This window comes from Nicotiana sylvestris, chromosome 4 (assembly GCF_000393655.2).
Source record: "Nicotiana sylvestris chromosome 4, ASM39365v2, whole genome shotgun sequence".
Classification (NCBI taxonomy): Eukaryota; Viridiplantae; Streptophyta; class Magnoliopsida; order Solanales; family Solanaceae; genus Nicotiana; species Nicotiana sylvestris.
Genome location: NC_091060.1, coordinates 1,872,290 through 1,896,377, shown reverse-complemented (window position 1 = coordinate 1,896,377; position 24,088 = coordinate 1,872,290). Strand labels below are relative to the sequence as shown.

Sequence of the window (24,088 nt, the reverse complement as noted above, 5' to 3'; positions counted from 1 at the left end):
AAAATTTTACTTCAAATCACTCACAAAATTTCAAAAACACAAAATTATATTCAGTGTTCAAACACAATTTAAATTTTCAAATACCATTTTCACTCAAAAACAATTCACTTTTTTAAAAAATTATACAATTCTTATGTCCAAACCCCCAACTAAGTCTTTTTTTTATGTGGTGGTTGTGGGGGGGGGGGGGGGGTAATACTTAGTTTACTTCCCGAGCTTGTAGCCAAATATTTCCACAAGACTTCTATGCTTAATCAGTCGGGAAAACATTTGTCTACAGAAAAATCCCCCATAAAAAAGGGTATGTAACAAAATTTTGGTTACAAGCTCGAGGGTAAACTATGTGCTAAAGCCTTTTTTTGTGTATTGAAAGCCATCTTACCGAACAAGGATGTGCTGATGAGGCAAACTTATCTTTTTTAACTTATTTTACTTTTAAACTTTAGCCACTGATCTTCCTTCAAAGTAAAGTGATTGCTATGATCAAGATGTGCTTATCAAGAAATGATTAATCTATAGAACTTTCAATCCTCAAATATAGCGTCGTGTTAAACTGACCGGCGTTATAGTGTCTTTGTCATTGCACAGAACACTTACAGACAAGAGGGGTTGCTCTGATGGTAAGCAACCTCCACTTCCAACCAAGAGGTTGTGAGTTCGAGTCTCCCCAACACCAAGGTGGGAAGTTCTTGGAGGGAAGGATGCCGGGGGTCTATTTGGATGTAACAACACAATTCATCACATAGAACCTGTTACACTTATAATGAAGTACTAGAAAAATTTGCAACCAAAGCACTGGCAAAACTTGCATATGACATCAAAAGGAGAGAACACACCCTGACTGTCTTGCCAGATTGCCATTGTGGACATAACATATCGATCCAAGCAAATCTCTCGAGATCCATTTACCAAATTTCACCTAGAAGATGTAAAGACTAAGCAAATACATCTTGGATGTACGGCTATCACCATTTCGATAGACTTGGCCTGTTCAACCATCTTTGTACAATGTTGAACATCTAAAGCTAAACTACAGCACAGACTGACTGTGATTCTTCAACTTCACAAACTACGAGCAACCTTTTCATACAGATCACGAGGCCAATTCTGATTCATATTGTTTGCGAGGAAGTTTGCAATCTGCAGAACCAAATTCACATCAATTTCATAAGATGTTCTTGTTAATCAAAAGGGATGTGACTTAATAAATAATAAGTCCAATTACTGATCAAAATATTGTACAACATCATCAAAACTCAAAAGACCATCATCTTGAGTAGAACTAATTTTTTAAAACTAAAAAAAAACACTAACTAAAGGAAGTAAAGAACCTGCTGTAATTTAACATGAGAGATTAAAGAACAAATCCTCACAGATGCATAAGATTAGGGCTGTGCACGGATCGGATTGGATCGGATTTAGCCTATTTCGGATTCGGATTTCGGATTCTGAAAAGGTCAATCCGAATCCGATCCGAATTAACATTGGATTGGATCGGATTTTAAACTTTGGATCGGATAATTTTTCGGATTGTCGGATCAGATTGTCACAAAATTTTTCAACAATTTAAAGTTCATTCGGTGTCTCTATCTCATCTTCCATCTACCAAAACAAACAAAAAAATCAAAATAAAATCAAAAGTTAGAAGAATAGAACATGAAATAGACATAAAAGACAAAAGAGAAGAGAAGAGAGGCGGAAGAAAGAGACATAAAATCAAAGTAAAATCGGAAGTTTGAGTCATTGAGACTCTTTTAGTCTTCACTAAAGAGAAGAGAGGTGCAAGAGAGGCGGAAAAATCTAAGTGAATGAGGGGGCGTGTGAAAAATGAATAAGCATAACCCTAAAATTTTAGTGTGTATTTATATAGGTACATATAATTTCGGATATCGGATCGGATCGGATCGGATTAAAATCATACCAATCCGAATCCAATCCGAAAATCCGAAATTTCATAAAACACAATCCGTATCCAATCCGAAAATCCAAAATTTGAAATCCGAAAATCCGAAATAGAGTGGATCGGATCGGATTTCGGATATCCGATCCAAATGCACAGCCCTACATAAGATAACATCATAAGAAATAAACATTGTATTTGTTGGGAATAAAATAGACCCATAAAAATAATATTCACAATAAGTGATAAACGTGAAACACTAAGTTATAGTTAAATCAGCAAAATTAAAAATGCAGCAATAATGACACCAAGATTTTACATGGAAAACCCTTTTGAATAAGGGAAAAACCACGGGTCCGAGAGGAGCAACTGGTATCACTACTATAGTGAGGAATTTTACACTTTGTATGTCTGAATAAAATACTCCAAAGACCGCTACAACACTCAAAAGAAATAACCCTCTTTTGATATTCCCGCCTCACTACAATATCGCCCCCTCTCTATCTTCCTCTACACAATCTATTTCTCACCATGCCTGAGAAATACTCTCTTCAACTATTGTGTTGCTTCTCTTTCTGTGTGGTGCGTAAAATGAAGAAGTCAAAGCTCTCCTTTTATAGGAGAAATGACTTACCTCTTCAACCAATCAGAATGGAGGATTGGTTGGCAAATTCTTCCTTTCGCCAAACAATTTGGCAGCCAAATCCAAGTCCAAGTCCATCTTGGCAACTTGGACTTTTCGTAGTTCGGGATGGACCCCACAATCTCCCCCTCCAGACTGAAGGAGGTAACACCGGACCTTTAGCTTGAGTGCATGCCGACAAGTTCTTTGCACAATTCGAACTTGTCTCTTAGTACCACTTTGGTCAGCATATCCGAAGGATTCTCACTTGTATGGATCTTCTTGACTTGTATAGATCCATCATCTATTCTTTCTCGAATCCAGTGATATCTCACATTGATACGCTTCGTCCTTGCATGATACATGGTGTTTTTGCTCAGGTCTATTGCACTTTGACTGTCACAATAGATGACATACCCCTTTTGATGCAATCCAAGCTCTTGAAGTAGCCGTTTCAACCAAACCATCTCCTTGCCAGCTTCAGTAGCAGCAATATACTCTGCTTCAGTTGTAGAGGGTGCAACACACTTCTGCAACTTTGACTGCCATGATATAGCTCCCCCTGAAAAAGTAAACAAATATCCAGTAGTGGATTTTCTGTTATCAAGGTCACCTGCCATATCAGAATCTGTATAGCCCTTCAAAATTGGATTTGATCCTCCAAAACATAAGTATTCATGTGAGCTTCCTCTTAGATACCTGAGTATCCACTTTACAGCTTCCCAATGCTCTTTTCCTGGATTTTCGAGAAATCTGCTAACACCGAATGCATGAGCAATATCTGGTCGAGTGTATACCATTGCATAAATCAAACTTCCGACGGCAGAGGAATAAGGTATCTTGGTCATTCTCTCTTTTTCCTCTGTTGTTGTAGGACACATCTTCTTGCTCAACTTCATATGACCACGAAGGGGTGTGCGAACCAACTTAGCACTTTTCATATTGAAGCGCTCCAGTACACGTTCTATGTACTTATCCTGTGACAAGTAAAGCTTTCTTTCATTTCTCGAACGAGTAAATTCTCATGCCCAAAATCTTCTTAGCATGACCCAAGTCTTTCATTGCAAAAGATTTATTCAATTGTTTCTTCAACTCATCAATCATAGAAGCATTCCTGCCCACAATCAACATATCATCCACATATAGCAAGAGGATGATAAAATCATCATCAGAAAATCTGTGTACAAACACACAGTGATATGAAGAAGTCTTCTTGTAGCCTTGCTCCCCCATAACAGACTCAAACTTCTTGTACCACTGTCTGGGAGCTTGCTTTAATCCATATAGACTCTTCTTAAGTTTGCATACAAGATTTTCTTTACCTTTTGTCTTGAAGCCCTCAAGTTGTTCCATATAAATCTCCTCTTCTAAGTCACCGTGAAGAAAAGCAGTATTCACATCCATCTGCTCAATCTCCAAATCAAGACCAGTGTTATTAAAAGCGTTCGCTTCTCGCTTTAAGCGATGAAGCGAGGCGAGGTGCAGTGGTAGCGCTTTTCTGGTAAAAAGGCGACACACATTAGAAAAGCAAGCGCTTTTCTCGCTTAAGCGAGAAGCGACAAGTTAGAAAAAGCGAGAAAAAGCTCGCTTAAGCGAGCAGAAGGCATCAGCTAGGGCTTTTTTTAAAAATTTGGGCAAATAAACATGCATCTGTTACCAAAACATACGAAGGTCTTCTTCTCCAGCCCAGCAAACTCCAGCGACGACTTCATCTCCAGATCTCGGTAAGTTTGTTCTTCTTCTTCTTCAGTTCTTCTGTTCTTCTTCTTCGTGCTTTGTTTTCTATCTTCTTCATGCTCTGTTTTCTGTCTTCTTCTGTTATTCTTCTTCTCTTCTGTTCTTCTTTCAATTTTTTTCACTTTTTAAGCGCTCATTTTTTTCCCTAAACGACTTCTTTTTCTTCTGTTATGCTCTGTTTTCTTGTTATGCTCTGTTTTCTTCTGTTATTAAAAGTGCTCTTTATGCTCTGTTTTCTGTTTTCTTCTGTGAATTAATTGTTTTTTTCTTTGGTTGTTGATTGTAGTAAATTTAATTTGATTATTCAATGGCATCAAGCCAAAAAAGAGATCCAGCTTGGGCGTATGGAGTTGCAGTTGGCAATAATAACTCAAGAGTATGTATCTTTTGTCAAAAAAATTATCTAGTTTTAGTATCTATTATTTGCTTCTTGATTCAAGAATTGAAACATTTGCTTAATATGTTATTTTTAATGAGTTCTTACCCATTTATCTATGCCTTCGCTTCTCGCTTTAAGCGATGAAGCGAGGCGAGGCGTAGTGGTAGCGCTTTTCTGGTAAAAAGGCGACACATATTAGAAAAGCGAGCGTTTTTCTCGCTTAAGCGAGAAGCAACGAGTTAGAAAAAGCGAGCAGAAGGAATCAGCTAAGGCTTTTTTAAAAATTTTGGGCAAATAAACATACGAGCAGAAGGCATCTGTTACCAAAACATACGAAGGTCTTCTTCTCCAGCCCAGCAAACTCCAGCGACGACTTCATCTCCAGATCTCGGTAAGTTTGTTCTTCTTCTTTTGTTCTTCTGTTCTTCAGTTCTTCTGTTCTTCTTCTTCTTCAGTTCTTCTGTTCTTATTCTTCATGCTCTGTTTTCTGTCTTCTTCTAGTCTTCTTCTTCAGTTCTTTTTGTTCTTCTTCTTCATGCTCTGTTTTTTGTCTTCTTCTGTTATTCTTCTTCTCTTCTGTTCTTCTTTCAATTTTTCACTTTTTAAGCGCTCATTTTTTGCCCTAAACGACTTCTTTTTCTTCTGTCATTAAAAGTGTCTTCTGTTATCATGATACGACTTCTTTTTCTTCTATTATGCTCTGTTTTCTGTTATTAAAAGTGCTCTTTATGCTCTGTTTTCTTATGTGAATTAATTGTTTTTTTTGGTTGTTGATTGTAGTAAATTTAATTTGATTATTCAATGGCATCAAGCCAAAAAAAGAGATTCAGTTTGGGCGTATGGAGTTGCAGTTAGCAATAATAACTCAAGAGTGCCATGTATCTTTTGTCAAAAAATTTATCTAGTTTTAGTATCTATTATTTGCTTCTTGATTCAAGAATTGAAACATTTGCTTAATATGTTATTTTTAATGAGTTCTTAGCCATTTTATCTATGCCTATTTTATTTTTTTTTATTTATGTGTTAAATTGCGCTTCACAGCAAAAAAGCGCGCGCTTCGCTTCCCGCTTCTGTGAAGCGAGGCCTCGTCGCTTTTTTGCGCTTAACACTTTCCAAACACTGATCAAGACAGGCAGTAAAACCAAGAACTGTCTGAATGGAGGACATTTCACGACAGGAGAAAATATTTCGTCAAAGTCAATACCTTTCGTTTGACCAAATCCCTTGACAACCAAACTAGCTTTGTATCTGGGCTTCAAACTATGTTCTTCAGTTTTAACTTTGAACATCCACTTGTTCTTCAAAGCTCTCATGCCCTTAGGAAATTTCCCCAACTAATAGGTATGGTTCTCATGCAGAGATTTCATCTCATCTTGCATGGCTTCATCCATTGATCCTTGTGCTCATTTTCTATGGCCTCTGCATAACATTCAGGTTCTCCCCCATCAGTGAGTAATACATACTCATTGGGTGAATAACGGGAGGAAGGAGTACGAGGTCTAGAAGATCTCCTGAGTGGAATATCTAACTCGTCCACAGCTTCGTGAGTAGGAGCATTTACCTCATCAGCATTAGCATTGTTATCACCATCACCATCAATATGCTGATCTGGAATATGGTTCTGGGCATCACCATCATCATTGAGCCCACCAACGTCATCCGCATTTGTATGAGGAATTTGATCAAGATTAACTAAACCTTCAGAGCTTGGAGATTTTATCTTCTCCATTTTGTTAATATCTTCAATGGTTTGATCCTCCACGAAGAAAACATCACAGTTTCTCACGACCTTCTTCTCAATTGGATCATATAGCCTGTAACCAAACTCATCAAGGCCAAAACCAATGAAGATGCATTGCCTTGTCTTGGCAGTTAATTTTGACCTCTCATCTTTAGGTACATGTACAAAAGCTTTGCAACCAGACACTTTCAAGTGGTCATAGGAAACAACCTTGCCATACCAAACTCTGTTTGGAACATCACTTTGCAAAGCAACCGCAGGGGATAGATTAATAACTTGTGCGGCGGTCAACAAAGCCTCACTCCAAAAGGAATTCAGCAACTTTGCTTCAGAAAGCAAACATCTGACTCTTTCCATCAAGGTCCTGTTCATTCTTTCTGCTAAACCATTAAGCTGAGGAGTCTTCTGGTGTCTGATACCCTGTTGCTTGCAGTATTCATCAAATGGTCCACAATATTCACCACCATTATCAGCACGAATACACTTTAGCTTCTTTCCAGCTTCTCTTTCAACTGAAGCCTGAAACTGCTTAAAGACACCCAACACTTGGTCTTTAGTCTTCAAGATGCAGACCCAAAGTTTCCTTGAGCAATCATCAATAAAGGTAGCAAAAAGTGCACCACCCAAAGTCCCTGTCATCATTGGACCACATAAATCTGAATGCACCAACTCAAGCAATTCTGTCTTTCTTGAAGGAGGATGAGATTGGAAAAAAACTTTTTTTTGTTTTCCAGTCAAAGTGCTCACATTTTTCTAATTTTGCACTTTCAAATTTTGACAACAATTTCTTCTTGGCCAGAACATTTAGTCCGTTCTCGCTAATGTGGCTAAGCCTCTTATGCCATAACGTTGAAGAGCTATTGCTATCAACGGCATTCACCATATCAACACAGGTAGAGGCCGTAGTCCAGTATAGACCACGACACTTTTCCCCACGAGCCACAATTATGGAACCCTTAGTGAGCTTCCACTTTCCAGCACCATTGGTACTGACATATCCCTCATCATCCAATACACCAACAGAGATCAAGTGCAAACAAACATCAGGTGCATGCTTTACATTGTTTAAAACTAGTTTAGTTCCAATACTAATTTTCAAACAAATCGTTCCAACACCAGCCACCCTAGATACAGTCTCATTACTCATACTCAAAGTTCCAAAGTCACTCTGAGTATAGGATGAGAAAAATTCCTTCCTTGATGTCACATGAGATGCGGCACCACTGTCCACAACCCAGCTTGACTCATCACAAGCAATATTTATCAAATCCGCATCAAGGACAGTAACAAGATCTTCTGCAGTGACGGTGGCCACACGATTGCCATCTTCTTTCTGTTCTTCGTTGTCTCTATTCTCCTTTTCCAAAATCTGGTAGAACTTCTTTGTGTGTCATTTCTTCCCGCAATGATAGCACTCAATATCTTTAAGTCTGCTTCTGGATTTGCTTCTATTATGTTCTCTATTTTCAGAACCCCGATTCTTGCTTCTCCTCCTAGAGTCAGTCACCAAGACATCTGATGAGGAGGAAACCTGAGATTTTTTTCTCATCTCTTCATTTAAAAGACTGCTCTTGGCAAGATCCATAGAGATCACACCATCCGGAACAGAATTTGATAATGAACTTCCCAAGAATCTAGTAGGGAACCAAGTAGAAACAGGCCTTGAATTTCTTCATCAAATTTAATGCCCATAGCAGATAACTGATTCATGATCCTCTGAAAATTATTCAGATGATCTGTCATCGCAGAATCATCATGGTATTTTAAACCCAACATCTGCTTTATTATAAACATCTTGTTGTTTTCAATTTTCCGAGCATACAGACTTTCAAGGTAATCTCATAGGGTCCGAGCATGTGTCTCCCCAGAAATATGGTTCAAAACATTATCGTCAACCCACTGTCTAATAAAGCTGCAAACCTGCATGTGTAACAAATTCCACTCTTCATCTAATTTATTATCAGGCTTTATAGTGGCAAAGACAGGTTGATGAAAATTCTTGACATACAGCAAATCTTCCATTTTGCCCTTCCAATGGCATAATTTGTGCCACTCAAAGTAACCATTCTACTAGTGTACAAATACCAAAGCAATTCTTTTCTGATGTGGAAGTTCAGACTGTGCTGCAACCACAGAGCATACTCAGACAGAACCTTGGCTCTGATACCACTTGTTGGGAATAAAATAGACCCGTAAAAATAATATTCACGGTATTAGTGATAAACGCGAAACACTAAGTTACGGTTAAGTCAGCAAAAGTAAAAATGCAGCAATAATGACATCAAGATTTTACGTGGAAAACCTTTTTGAATAAGGGAAAAACCACGGGCCCGAGAGGAGCAACTGGTATCACTACTATAGTAAGAAATTTTACACTTTGTAGTTCCGAGTAAAATACTCCAAAGACCACTACAGCACTCAAAAGAAATAACCCTCTTTTGATATTCTCACCTCACTACAATATCGCTCACTCTTTATTTTCCTCTACACAGTCAATTTCTCTCAATGCCTGAGAAATACTCTCTGCAACTATTGTGTTGCTTCTCTTTCTGTGTGGTGTGTAAAATAAAGAAGCCAAAGCTCTCCTTTTATAGGAGAAATGGCTTACCTCTTCAACCAATCAGAATGGAGGATTGGTTGAAAACTTGCAATGCAAATTTTTCTTCCTTCCGCTTTGGCAGTCAAATCCAAGTCCAAGTCCATCTTGGCAACTTGGACTTTGGGTAGTTGGGGATGGACCCCACAAAAACACCATGTATCATGCAAGGACGAAGCATATCGACGTGAGATATCACTGGATTCGAGAAAGAATAGATGATGGATCTATACAAGTCAAGAAGATCCATACAAGTGAGAATCCTTCGGATATACTGACCAAAGTGGTACCAAGAGACAAGTTCGAATTGTGCAAAGAACTTGTTGGCGCATGCACTCAAGCTAAAGGTCCAGTGTTACCTCCTTCAGGTGAATGGGTCTGGAGGGGGAGATTATGGGGTCCATCCCCAACTACCAAAAGTCCAAGTTGCCAAGATGGACTTGGACTTGGATTTGGCTGCCAAATTGTTTGGCGGAAGGAAGAAAAATTTGCATTGCAAATTTTCAACCAATCCTCCATTCTGATTGGTTGAAGAGGTAAGTCATTTCTCCCATAAAAGGAGAGCTTCTTCTTCATTTCAACACACCAAAAAAAAAAAATCTCAGACAATACATCTGAGTGAGAGAGAGAGAGCAAGGTATTCCATAGACTATAAGAAAATAGTCTGTGAAGAAAAATAGAGTGTGAGAGATATTGTAGTGAGCTGGAAAAAGCAAAAAGAGTGTTTTTCTTTTGAGGGTGTAGTGGTCTTAAGCGTATTTGTACTCGTTACTACACAGTGTAAAATTCCTTGCTATAGTGATATCAGTTGCTTTTCTTGGCTGTGGTTTTTCCCTTATTCAGAAGGGTTTCCACGTAAAATCTTAGCGTCATTATTGCTGCATTACTCTTGTTGATTTAACCATAACTTAGTGTTTCGCGTTTATCACTAATACCGTGAATATTATTTTTACGGGATTTATTCCCAACAGTATTAGCTGATGCTTTCTATCTTAGTCAATGGCAGTCAGAAGCAAAAATACTCTGTAAACACTCTGTTGATGGTAGGACTCATAAGCAATCTATAATATTATTACATCAAAATAAGAGAAAGACATTCCAGCTCACTCGTTCATTCAGTAATTAAACATCAAGTACGATATAAATGGTACTATGAACTCAAAACAGAAGCAAAAACGTGTTCCTAGATTCTAGCTGGACACTTGAAGGAAAGAGTACATACAAATTACTTTTTTGATAGATACATCTAATATACTCCTTCCATTCAATTTTCTTTAACCAAGTTGCTATTCAAATAGTCACCATTCTTCTTTGTTAGATTAGGTTTTCATCAAATTCAGCTAACATCTGAACTTAGCGATGCATTTTAAGCGCTTCCTAGATTTACACTATTTATCTCGAAACAATAAACTAGTCAATTTCCGCAACCCGACCAAAGATTCATCAGATAAATCTTGTTCAATAAAACTGGGTCATACTAATCGGAGAAAAAGTAGTCTACTACAAAAGAATAGAAACTTAAACATGACAAGCACCTTCTTGGGAAGCCAGAAAATTAAAAAAAAAAACAAGGTGAAGAGAAATTTATGACGGATCCACTATTCAAAAAGAAATGCATGACAGATCCACCTCATCTCGCCTGAATCCAAGCTGTCATTTTATCTAAAACCATACAAGAATAGGCTGACAAAAATAAAAACATAGAAAGCTGCTTTCACTACACAACTTTAGTTAATCCCATTGCCAAACATGTTCCATTTATTTACAGCCTAATATGCTGTACTCCACCCAACAAATCAAGCAGCCCCAAATGCACATGCATCAGAAAATTTTGTCACTTAGACGTTGAAAAATTGGATTATGAAATTGCGAAACATAATTTTGGAATTGGAATTAGTGAACCTAGTCATAACCTCAGAACATAATTCGCTCAACTCATTTCATTGGATATTGAATACAAAACCACCTCAGATTAAATCAAAGGATGAGCTCCCCAATTGTGTCTTGCCTATTAAGAGTGAATCAAGCAATGACAGCAAGGAAAAAACACTTAGGAAAAGTGAGAGTCATGAAGGACAAGCACACAACATAACTGGAAGTAATAAACAAAGTGAACATAACTACAAAGGGCACCTATAAGAAGTTATAATCAAAGTGCACTACATACATAGTCAACAGGAAATAGGAGCAGAGCCACTGAGCAAAGAGCAACCAAAGACAAAATGGATGAGAATGAACATTAACATGTATGCTGTAAGATTTACCTTGTCCCTTAACGCACGAAGTGACCCATCAGTATCTCTAACATTCTCCAGGCAATGAAGCGCAACTTTTAGGAGGTCTGGTACACAAGCTTGGACATGGTGAGACAAATTTTTAAAGACATCTGTGGCGAAATCTGGCGTCCTTGGATCCAAAGGAAGGAATGGGAGCTTAGCCACTTCCTTTATAGCATCCAAGTGATTCCCAAGTCTTGCAAGCTTATGAATAGACAGCACAGCCTCCAGCTGTCTTAGAACAATTTGTTGCGCCAACACATTCTCTCTCTCTTGGGGACTGCACAAAAGGATGAGATTAGGCTTCCATTCCAGAACAGTTACGAGGCATTCAAAAAATCATCATAAGAAATGATTTATAGCTGCAGCAAATAATGTTTGACCACCAGCCAAATCTGCATATTACCTGATGTCAGGGTAATATTTGAACATCTCCAGGATCTCATTTCCTGAAAGAATGAGCCCAGATGTCCGGCTATCCCCATCCAACCTTCCACGTGCCAAGGCACATATTGCATCAGAAAGGCACTTGTTTATCGTATCCAATGCAGCTGAAAATGCCCCCACTCTCTTTTGAATCTCTATGGACTGTAAAATGTTAAAGCGCACAAAATTCACGAACTGATAAGTACATCATACCACAGAAGAGAGAAGGGAAGGGGCTGGAGCATAGAGATAAGAAGACAAGCTTAATTAGTGAAAATAGTAAACAATTTACTGGAAGATATAAATAGAACTTTAGAAACACTCATACAAGGAAATGTTATAGCAGCTTTATTTCACGCACAATAATGTGCATTTGGATCCACATTAGCTATACATGTGTTCATCAGAACTCATCAAAATTTTGAACAGGAAAAGTAACAGAAATAAAGGTGATCATACTTTAGAACTGCAAATGAACCACCTTGAGGATTTAATTCGCAATTGATAATGAAGGAAGAGAAGTGTTAGAAAAGTTTACCTTCCTCAATTGAAAGAGAAAAAGAAAGCATGGGGCAAGAATATCTTTTTCCCATCTTATATATGAAAAAGGGGGAAAAGCTGTAGCATAGGAGAAGGTATGAAAACAAAACTTCCATGCAGAAGTTCTGAAAACATGAAGAAGACAGCAGCACAACTTAGCCCAGCAACATTTTGGCCTTTTTTCCACGGAGAGAAGATTTGTTCAAAATAAACGAGAGTAGCAATCAATTGACCAGTTATCCTTCAGTAGGACAAAGGATCCACGTAGTATCAGGTGTTATCCCCAATTTCACATTCCGCAACTTCAGATTCAGCCAATTGGGATGATTTCTATTACTTGGCCTCTTTTTCATTAACCAAGTACAAAAAGATTCACTACTACAACATGGTCAAGAATCCTTAAGCAGAATATGCCTAAAGCTCAAGACCACCATGTTTATGATGAAAGCATAGAAAAGAGAAATTGTCTTTGTCTACAGATAGATCAACAGAAAGTACATGACAAGACATTCGCTAAGCACAACAATTGCTCAAGAAAAGAAGACTTCAAATCAAGCCCCAAAAAAAAAAAGATTTCATGCTACAGTCTATAGAGGTAATTTACTGTCATTGAATGGAGAAAGGAACACTTCAGATTGATTATTAAGACTTATCTCGAACAGCACACGTTAGAGCAATAAGTTTGAAACTTGGTTATGTCACTAAGTAAAAGGAAGAAAGAAAAGATTACCTTGTCATAAAGCCCCGCATCCTGATACTGCCGAGCAGCGTCAAGCAGAAACTGTTGTCTTGTCTTTTCATCTGTTAAAAACCTTCCAAGTTGACCTTCTTCTCCAGTACCCCTTGGACCAAGTAAAATATCGATACCACCATCTCGCGACAAAAGCTCTGTAAGAAGTTGCTTCAACATTGAGCTCCTTTGCCTTTGCTGATCCATATTACCACGTCCACTCCATGACAACTGCCCACCACCAACTGCTGCTGCTGCTTGCACATAGTATTCCAATGCCATTACCAGATCACCATGACGCAGGTAAAATGATCCATACTGCCTAATTATGCTAGAAGCTTCAGCAAAAGCATCCATGGCCCCAAATTTTTGCCCTAACCCTGTACCTTCAGAGAGGACTCCATAGTCTGCCAACACTATAGCCATATGAGCAGCATCTACATTATATCCTTCATCTCCGATATCCTTGGACAAATAAAGGACGGCTGGAAGTAGCTGGATGCTTAAAAGTAAAACATAAGGATAAACCAAAGGATCCTTTCCATTTTTAGTATAGTGTGATGGCTCAAACTTGTTTAGGTAAGCTTGCAAATCATCCAAAGTGTAAGGTGCCAACCCCTCATTCAGGACAACAGAAGACCTGACAGGACTTTCACGTACAGCAGATAATTTGAACCACAAGAAATCCTCTATAGTAGAGAAAAGTGTAGGGAATTCTCGAACAAATCTGTCAATTTGCCTACGGGAACCAGATATTATGGTGTAGAGAAGCAACTTTTTCTTATCGTACATTGGTCGACCTGCTCGATCACCCAACCTTAACATCTTCTCACATTCTTCCGAAGCAACTGCCGCTGTCTCTGCTGATACCATGCCTCCACTGGAAATCCACTCTGTCAGCTGCGGAAAACAGGGACTGTTAAAATTAAAGATGAATGGATAACATATACAAAATATGAAATCGACAGAACGCATACCAGAGGAGCAAACTGGTGGGACATGCGAGATAGTTGGGCAATCTCTCCTGCTTCATTGTAGTAGCCAGTTCTCAAGCAAAAGTATATCTATTTTAAGATAGAATAACCCGAATCAGTTTGATAAATGTGCAGTTAAAAGTTCAAGTTGTTCCAACAGGGTAAAGCAGCAAAAATGCACATTTTATAATAGGTTATGACCAAGAGCAACACCTTCTACTCGTATTTATTTTCTTCTACTACTGCTTTGTTGCTAGTTTTGATAGTAAATTATGAAAATCTAAAATGATGAAAATAGCAGAAGTTTAGAGCAGAGAAACTATATAAACTTTTGCAGCTGGTCGAAGCAAGAGGTATAACAAATAAAGGAACCAACTATGAATTTAAGATTGTCGAATAATCATAAGCCAGCAAATAGTGGAAGGAAAGCATCCGAAGACAAAAAAGGTTGTTAAGAAAATATAAGAGAAAAGAAAAGACCCCCTAGTTAATTCAAGAAATTGTTAGATAAATTAAATCTCAAACAACACTAAGATCCTGAAGGAAAATAACACCTACCAGCTCATGAAAAACAAGAAAGTGAAACTACTCAATTGCACAGAGTATAGCCTATAACATATATGTTTATAAAAAGAATCTGGTCAAATTTCTTTTCAAATCACAAGGAGGTGATCTAGTTTGATTTGATATGCTTCAATTACATGATTTGCAAACCTGCAGGTTTTACACCAGGAATGGCAATTCTTGAAATACAAGAAAAAATAAGAATACAGTCATAACTTGCACATATGATTAGATTGATTGATCTAAACCATAACTGAAATATCACCTATCAAAAAAGGAAGAAAAGAAACCTTAATGGAAACATCTAAAGTTCATAACAAAATGCAAAAGCCTGCATAGGGATGGTTTGTGTCATCAGAGTAAAGCATTCAAACCTGCTGCCAGGTGGTATCAACAGGAGGCTGTCTACGGGCATCAACCGCATCAAAATCAAGGACCCCATAGTCCCTTAGACGGATCTGAGGTAAGGAAGAACAATCACTCTAATGCCAGTCATAGAAAATGAAAAACAATCTCCACAATGCTATAATCATGGAAAATGATATATGCAAGCCTCCTAAAACAAGATTGCAGATTACTAATGACATGCTAAAGAGATGCCAAACTAACCCTGAGAAAGGCGCGGATTCTCTGCAAATTACCAACAGCACCACCAAGTGCGGCCTACAATAGTCAGCAGGACCTCAATTATCAGCAATGTCAATTTACATCAAATGGGCAACAAACCGTGACAAGCCCAGAAACCGTTCTCCCTGCATCCCCCCAAAATGAAGAAAAACAAAGAAGGCTGAATTTTCCTTTCCCTTTTTTTTTTTTTTTGGGGGGGTGGGGGGGGGTAAGAATAAAACATAATGTTGAAAAGGACCCAAAAGAGATTTCATAAACATTCAAAGTAACAAGCTATCCTTCAGTCAATTTGAAGAATCCAATTAACAGTACACTAAATAGATCGCAGAGTGTGATGGAGTCAACCATAGAAATGCTTATCAAATGACAACACCAGCCCCAATACATTACCTGAGCAGGATGAGCTTGAATTGTTTCCATGACATACTTCTCGTGACCCCATTCTAGGTGGCGTCTAGCTCCAATTACTAAGGACATTTTCTTTGAAATATTATGTTGGGCAGCTGAATCTTCACCCATCAATGCCTATAATTAAATTTGTTAATTGATAACCATTTGCAAATAGAAAATCTAAACAGCATAAGATTAAAAGAGAGATACAAAGTCAATTTTGCCACCATACCGACATTAGATGCCAGATCTTCTGAATGCCAACTGACTTCCCACCATATGCATTGAGACCCAAACTTTCAAGAGCATGCTTAAAAGCTGTAGCAGGCTAACAATAATAACAACTAATTAACCAAATACAAAAACACAGTATGAAAATTCTTTAAAGTGATTAAGAAGCCATCCAATCAACAAAATCAACATAGTAAAACGTCAAATGAACACCAAGAGGAGGCTACCAAATAAAGAGGTCAAAGTGATAGTATGCATAAATTCTTAATTTGAATCATCAAGTATTAAACTTTATCTAGCTAGTGTCCAACAGCAATATGCAAATTACTCCCTCTGTCCCAAAAAGGAAAGACGGGGATTGGTGAACGGCGGTCAAAGCATGCCATTTTATATGTTCATTTGAGCATCAATTCCTTAATTTTTTAAATAAATAAATCTTTTTAGAGACAAACGTAAAACTACCGTACATCACATTTGCTGTATTTAAAACTTAAAAGTACTTTGATATGTTTGAAAAAAAAATAATCAAAAACTATGGCTATTCAAATAGTAACAGCATCATCATATGAAGCAGGACAGGCAGCGCATATCATTTTTTTCTTTTTTGATGAGCAGGCAAAGAGTATCACATTGCGTCTTGTGCACTACGGTATTTCAATCTTGTCTGTGTTTTTCGCCTTTCTTGCATGCTTTTTTCTAATATGGTACTTTGGCAGAATAGACTGTTAGACACTTCTATTTGTTCGGTTTTGACATTCCGGTCCCCACACTTAATGATGGTTCATCTAGACACTTTTACTCATTTAAAGTCAATATTTTAAACCCCTCTGACCATTGACCAAGCTTATGTGGCATATGCATTGCTGAGTTGGGTAAAATGTGTCATTGCACAACTTTGATGATTCCAATTAAAAAATAACAAAAAATGAAAAGAAAAGAAAAAGTTATTCTTACACAAAAATTCCACCTCCATCGAGGTCTTTTCCCCCTCCCCACTTTTCATTCTTTCTCGCCCCCCAACCCCCCAAACGATCAACACATCCCTTCTTCTCCATGTCCAATTTCTTTTCTTTCTTTCACTTTCTACTTCCCTTGTCTTTTCCAGTTTGCCTCAAAATCAAGTCACATATGGACAGTCATTGGAGGGAATAAAATAGAGTTTCAAATTTTTTGTTGTGAAATAATGGGTTTTTTGGTAACTTGATTTAAGAGATGTGATTTTGATTTTTCACTGATTTGAAGGCTCTGGTTTACTGATCTGAAAGTCTACTATAAAGGAGTTGAGTTTTTGACATTATTTTCGCAAAGTAGAAAAGAGAGAAAAATGGAGGAGGTGTTCTAGGGTTTTGCCAGCCATTTATCGGTGGTTATTCTCGCCTTTGGTCTTACTTTTTCTTCTTTTTGGGGTCAAGATCTAAAGATATCATGCGGAGAATTTACAGAGATTGAGTTGAATATTTTTGTTATATCTAGTTTCAATAGAAGCGAACAAAATGAATTGTCCATTGGGTTTCTATTAAAAATGGCAGATCTGGTTTTGCAAATATTAGAAAGGGAAATGATAGATTTTGATTCACAATTGAAAGAGAATAGGAGATGAAATGGCGGATGGCTGGTATTCAGAAAGAAGAAGGTCCGAAGGTGCTTCTGAGAGAGAAAAAACGATCTACTTCAGAATTCAATTTTTAAAATATTTTTGTAAAGAAAAATAATGACGTGGAATATTTTTATGTGACATGGATAATACAGCAAGATGACTGAGGAACACGCATAGTCATAAGGGTTTAAAATATTACTTTTAAATGAGTAAAAGTGTCTAGATGAACCATCATTAAGTATGGGGACCGGGTTGTCAAAACCGAACAAGTAGAGGCGTCTAACAGGCCACTCTGCCTTGTACCTTATTTGTCCAAGAAAACTACAACATAAGCTATTCAAGTACATTTTTCCCTTTGACGATGACTGGACAGAATTCTTAGAATCCAAGTACTTTGCAACTATTCCCTTTCAAGTCCCCACGTCACAATCTTCATGTTCTTTTAAAAGCGTAACAATTGGCATCTTAGTCCTCTAATTACATAATAAAGCAATACCAGATATAATCACAAAAACTAAATAGAAGAAATGCACTGGCTTCACAGGAAGGAGGAACCAAAACGAGGAACTTACTTTGAAGGGAAAACTACGCTCTCTTGCACTATTGAGATTCTTGACAACTTCTCCATATGCGGCAGCCTTTTTCTCAACGATGGGCCTATTAGCTAATGGTGCAGACTCCACACTAGCTGGACCAGAAGAAATCTGAGGGCTATATGTCAAAGATGCTATTTGCCCCTGACGACCGCTTAAAGGGCTTGATTCACTGATATTGGTCCTAGGTAAGGTTGAAATTCGGCTTAGGCTGTGGAGGAAGTCCCTTTTTTCTTTCTTCCAGTCGTTCTGTAACAAAGCCCACAATGCAACTAGACTTTAAAATAAGCTAAAAAAACAAAGGAACCAAATAGATACATATCAAAATCTAGATGGAAAAGAAATATAATAGAAGTAATTGATGGCCTTTTCATGTTGAACTCAAGCAGCTAATAAATGATTCTGATAAGAATCAAAAGATGTTAGCAACTCACACCACAAAGAAGATAACCATATGGAAAGCAGCAGGGCAACTAACCTCCAAAACTTTCATCATGTAATCATTGAAATTTTTTAGGTTATCCTTCTGAGCTTCTTGAACCGCAGAGACCATTGCCATTTCATGGATCTGTTTTGCAGCATTCCAAGATTACAACATCAAACATTATTATCCATTATCGTATGAAGTAAAATAGAGCAACGCACAAAATATGATGATGCAATTGGATATTATGAAAGTATCAAACTGACAAAGAAAAAAAGATCAAGCAGCAGAAAAGGATATGAGATATCCTGAGACGATGATGCATTTCAAGTGAAACAGAAGGTCACCCGTTGAGAATGCTGAAATTTATTCCTTTACTCATTTCTGGGAGGGAGAGAAAACAGCACTAGGTAGAGAATATCCATTTTGAAAGAACTTAATTTGGATTACGAATACTACTCCAGAGCACACAACGCAAAAAGGTCTTGCAAAACACACAAAAGCAATTTGTGGCTTTTACAAGTACCTTACAACTCCTAAAATCCACAATTAGAAAAACCACAACTATAAGAACAACCTCTCTTTGGTTGCAGGATCTCCTGATCGGGGGAAGAGTGCTAAAATCTTTTTAATACATCAAATTCATATCATTGATATCGCGCCAAGGTAGTACCAAAATTATTGCAATGTGAATAAGTGGCTCAACAATCATCTTCTAACACGTTGCACCAAATATCTATGCATACATGCATTTTCTCCTTACACCAAATGAAAATATGAAAGAGAAATGACTTTACAACACTGCTAATTTGCTATCCCTCTCTCCCCGGGAATATCCCCCCTTAACACCACTAATCGTACCAAAATAATGGACTAAGGTATCATTGGTTTTCACTCTAACAAAGTATCATTCCCCAATCCCTTGTATTCGATGATATCATCTCTCATCTCCACTCCCTCAAGATCACCATTCTCCCTTCTCCAATTCTCATCCAGCTCATGCAGTCTGACTTTGCTTCTCAACAGGAGTGTTGATACTGAAACCTAGTTACTGTAACAAAGTATCAGTCTCTTGTATTCAATGATATCATCTCTCATCTCCAATCCCTCAACGTCACCATTCTCCCTTCTCCAATTCTCATCAAGCTCATGCAGCCTCACTTTGCCTCTCGATAGGAATGTTGAAATTGAAACCTAGATAAATGATTTCTTTATTCAACTCGATGCACACATGTCAAACTGATCTGACATGGGTAAAGGTGCTTCGTGCAGATTCATCGAAAATACACTTTCAATTAGCAAAAAATTGCAGGTATGCGTCTGATACCTAAGCACACCCATATCAGTTACATGCCCTTGAAAGAGAACATGTAACATATACTAAAACAAGGAAAGACAAAAACAGAACAGTTTCCCCATGCGTTCATCCTTCGAATATCCTATGTCCTTCAATTACATTTTAACTCTTCACTATCGAAAGTGTTGTTAGTTAAAAGATTTGGGATTTTCAAGTGCACAGAAGAGTTGTAGAAAAAGTGCAGTGAAGAGTGACAATGGTGACACCAATGAGACATAACGGTTGGCCCTACCAGACAACTGCATTCTTATACTTGCTTTGGTGTCAAATGGTCTTTCTGATATCCTAAATTTTTTGTTTGACCCTTCAGGAACATCCGACAAAATTGAAACAACCAATGAGCATAAAGCGATCAATGACTGGTAAAAATCTAAATCCTACTGCAGCCGACACTTCTTCATGTTGAACTCCAGTCTGTTTTAGTATATTTGAAGTCCACTTATTAGCTTATGCTATTAAAATGCATGCGCCAAATCTTGTTACGAGACCCTTAGTATGAGTTTAAACCAAGCATCTCAAATTGAAGCCAAACAATTTTCTCGCACGCCCCATTCAATTACACTACTAAATCTAGGAAATATCTTACCTTTCACATATCACATGAGCCATTAACAAGGATATAAGGACACCAACAAGCAAAGGCATGTCCAAGCTAATTCTTCTTTCCTTTTCATTATTACCTATATCCATATCACCACTTACTTATTCATGATGCTTCTATATTTCACCTACAGACACTACCTTGCCAGCTAAGTTATCCTATGTCAATCTGCTCATCTTAGTCCTTACTGTTCTAACAACACTATGATGACCAATCTCCCAAAAGACGGACAGATCAAGTTATACAGTCCATTATTTCTTCTCAAAAAATGTGAATGAGCAATCCATATGATGTACCAAAAAATGCAGCATGATAGCAACATCAGGGTAATACTTACAAAGAACATTATCTGCACATTAAAAGATGAATATACCTGTTGCAGATACTCTTCAACAGTTGTTGCCTCCGCAGGGAAAACATCTTCAAATGTTGTCTGCTAAGGGAAGTGGACAGATGAATGGAAAGAAAATGAACACAAAGGTACAATCAGAGAAAACTGCCAAGGACATTTTTCTAACCCAATTTGTCACCAGAACTAATTTAGAATGTCAGTAGCAGAAAATGATCCTTTAGATTCTTATTCAAAAAAAAAGGAAAAAGGAGAAACTCTCCTTTTATTCTTATATTTTGATCTACTAATTTAAATTCCAATTTAGTATGCCATTACGATGAGTTAACTCAGTCACATGCAGCAAGGATTATAGTCATGCATAGTGATCACATCCTTCTCATGGCCTATTTGTAAGCACAAAGAGGGGGACAAACAGTTGGCACAACTTAAAGTAAGACTCATATATAAGACAAAATACTCACATCTGATGTTGTTGGATAAACATCATCAATAACAAAACATCTACCAAACCTTAGAAATTTTCATCCATTACCTCAAAAGTCAAAATCATTCTATGTAATCAGCTTTTATATGTGTATAAATTCTCAAAGGGGAGCACTATCAAATATAAGCAACTGAATAAATATCAATCTTGCAAAGCTCAAAATGAGAAGAAAAACTGTACCTTCAACTCAAAAGACTTAAGATCACGAGCAAGCTGCTCTGCGTTGATGCCCTCACGAGCTAGTAGCCTTTCAGAACAAAGGAAACAAACAATCAAACAGTGCACAACCTACATTTCCATTAGTCTTAGTCTCCATATTTCCCACCACTAACCCCTCATCTATTGAAAATGTATGCAAAAGATTACGAGTATAAATAAAACTTCAAAAATGTTTTGAAAGAACAGGTGGGAGCATGAAACTAACCCTATGTTTGGAAACTACGGAAAGGAGAAAGGAAGGGAAATAAGGAGATAAAGAGTAAGAGAAATAAGGTTTTATGGATGAATTTAACCTATGATAGCAGGTTAATTACTACTTTTTTTTTTATAAGGAGCAGATATATTACTACTTTTATAAGGGTACCAATTAATGCTTAGTAAGAGATTTACCTATAACTACTTGATAAGTGATCTGATTACCTAAAAACTCTTTAGACCGACAGTGCACAGAACTTAAACTCTTTAATCAATATCTGAAGCTTTTTTTACAAAATACTGATATACAAAATTACCACAAGTTGCAACCTTACTGTACCAAAATTCCAAAAGAATAATGCTAGAATTCATAACAAAATATATCACTTCACAAAAAAAAATGAGGATTTTAAATTAAATTAAAACTAAGTATTAATAATGCATACATAAGAAGTAAATGTACCTGGTAGCAGCAATAGATTGAGAAGGAGCTTCGGTTCTTAGATTTTTGGCCTTCAATTTCTTCGTTAATGCTTCGAGTTGATCCAAATTCCTCTAAATATTCCAACAAAAAATTAAAAATAAAACATTACAGCTCTTAAACTATCAAAACTACGATAATCCCCACACATTTTCAAAACAATGAAATTACTCAACATTTTAAACTAATCAAAACTACAATGAAAAGTCAATTAACACATTTTCTCCTCCGTTAATAAATAAATCAAATAAATAATGAAATTTCAAAAGGAAAAAAAAAAGGAATGGAGGAGTTTTATAAATGGAACCTGAAGAGGAGGGAACTGAGCAGACGGAGCGGCTTGTTCTAGAAGCTTCGAAGAAGAGTGTAGAAGCTCACTCCACCCACTCATGTCTACATCGTTCGCCATTTTTTTTGCGCTGTGGCTACTGAACTGAGAGAGAGAGAGAGATGCCCTAATTTGAGCGGTAAAGTTTTTCCATTTTTCTTTATTTATTCTCTGCAATTGGGCACACTGTAATATAATGTCTCTTTTACCCCTACCGTATTATAAAGCAAGTCGCCCTTTCTGCCAGCGACTTTCGTTTTTAAAAAAGAATATTATACGCGCGGATTAATTCAATGGGAAAATGAAGAGAGAGCGATAATAGAAAAAGATGTATATTGAAGTCAAAATTTAGTGACCGTATTCAAAAGAATTATACCTAAACACAAATAGATAATTCCTTCTTTGAGCACACAACTTAGAAAATCATATTGTTTCAAATATCATTACACACCTTAAAGGGGTGTGAACTTTTTTTAGCCCACAAAAATATAAGATAGAATGTTGGGAAGTCAATACTCGTGCCATATTACCCATTGATAAAACATAACATATAAAAGACTATACATAACAATTATACATGATTAAATACAACTGTATATAAGGCTTGCTAAAATATTTATTTCCTCATTAAAAAATAGAATATCAGATAAATCCTAACTGAAGAATAAAGAACTGAATTAAGCTTTAATTTGTCATAATGTACAACCACCAAATTGAATATAAGAAAAATCATATTCTACTTCCAAGAGGCTCATAATGGCAAATAAAGTTATTGAAACGTATTCCTCTAAATATTTAACTCAAATTGTCATATATGTTTCGTGATGGATAAATTATGACTAAGAAATAGTGATGGAAAAAACTTTATCGAGACTTGGTGACACTTTTATATTTTTAACTTCCTCTAAGTTAGAATCAAAGTAAATGGAGAAGTATCCACGAATCCTATAAATTGAACCATTCCGAAACATTTTTATCATAGCGATAAAAGGGTATAGAGCAACAACAATAGAATCTCCATGACACATTCCCTGTCAAACAGTCCAACCAAATATAATTCAATTTTCAACGGCAATAAAATTGCAGCAACGAAGAAGGTACGCTAGCTTCCTATTAACTCAATCACGAATATATAATCGTAATAGCAGGTGAAAGGGAGTAAAGCTTGAATGATAATTAAGTATAAAAAATTAATTAGTTCAAACAACTAATATGTTGCATAAATATATCCCTAACAGAAGGAGTCAAGTAACTAACGATTAAAGTACATATTCTTAAAAAAAATCTGGATCAATACATACATTCTTATACTATAATTCAGAACTTCTCCAAATAATAAAAGTGTTTCCTTCCAAAACATACTTGACTATGAAAATCTATAATCGAATAGGTAAATTCATTTTACTGCAGCCAATCATGGATGTTTTTCCTTTTTAACCACTTTGCAAACTTTGTTGCTCAGGAGTTGAAAACTCAGATCGTCATCAAATAATATGTCTTCAATGGAGACATCATGTCATTATCGTTTGTATTTTTCTATAGGAATAAACAAAACTAACATTCAGATGCTTCGTTTGTTAAAAAAATTAATCGTAATCATACATGTACATTCATTTAGCCACTATAGCTACATTTAAGCAGAACAAATTAAGCTCAAATAATGAATTTCTTTGTTCTACTATGATAAGAAAAAGAAGGGATCAATTGCAAAACAAATTTGCATT

The 24,088-nt window shown here is 36.8% G+C and overlaps 1 protein-coding gene across 2 annotated transcripts; it reads right to left on the bottom strand.

The window, feature by feature from the left end:
• Positions 1 to 738: 738 nt before the first annotated feature.
• LOC104242925 (nuclear pore complex protein NUP93A) lies at positions 739 to 22,496 on the bottom strand. Of its 2 annotated transcripts, none has more exons than XM_009798039.2 (15): positions 22,344 to 22,496; positions 22,019 to 22,110; positions 21,322 to 21,388; positions 20,679 to 20,741; positions 18,402 to 18,491; positions 17,903 to 18,172; positions 15,735 to 15,830; positions 15,503 to 15,637; positions 15,095 to 15,148; positions 14,860 to 14,943; positions 13,925 to 14,011; positions 12,948 to 13,847; positions 11,658 to 11,839; positions 11,240 to 11,531; positions 739 to 1,140 (listed from the first exon to the last, which is right to left on the bottom strand). In XM_009798039.2, exons 1-15 carry the CDS (start codon positions 22,443 to 22,445, stop codon positions 1,063 to 1,065), a joined length of 2,592 nt encoding a protein of 863 aa, XP_009796341.1. In that variant the 5' UTR covers positions 22,446 to 22,496; the 3' UTR covers positions 739 to 1,062. The 2 variants fall into 2 exon arrangements, with proteins under 2 accessions (XP_009796341.1, XP_009796342.1); XM_009798040.2 differs by having other exon boundaries at positions 20,679 to 20,738.
• Between the last annotated feature and the right edge of the window lie 1,592 nt (positions 22,497 to 24,088).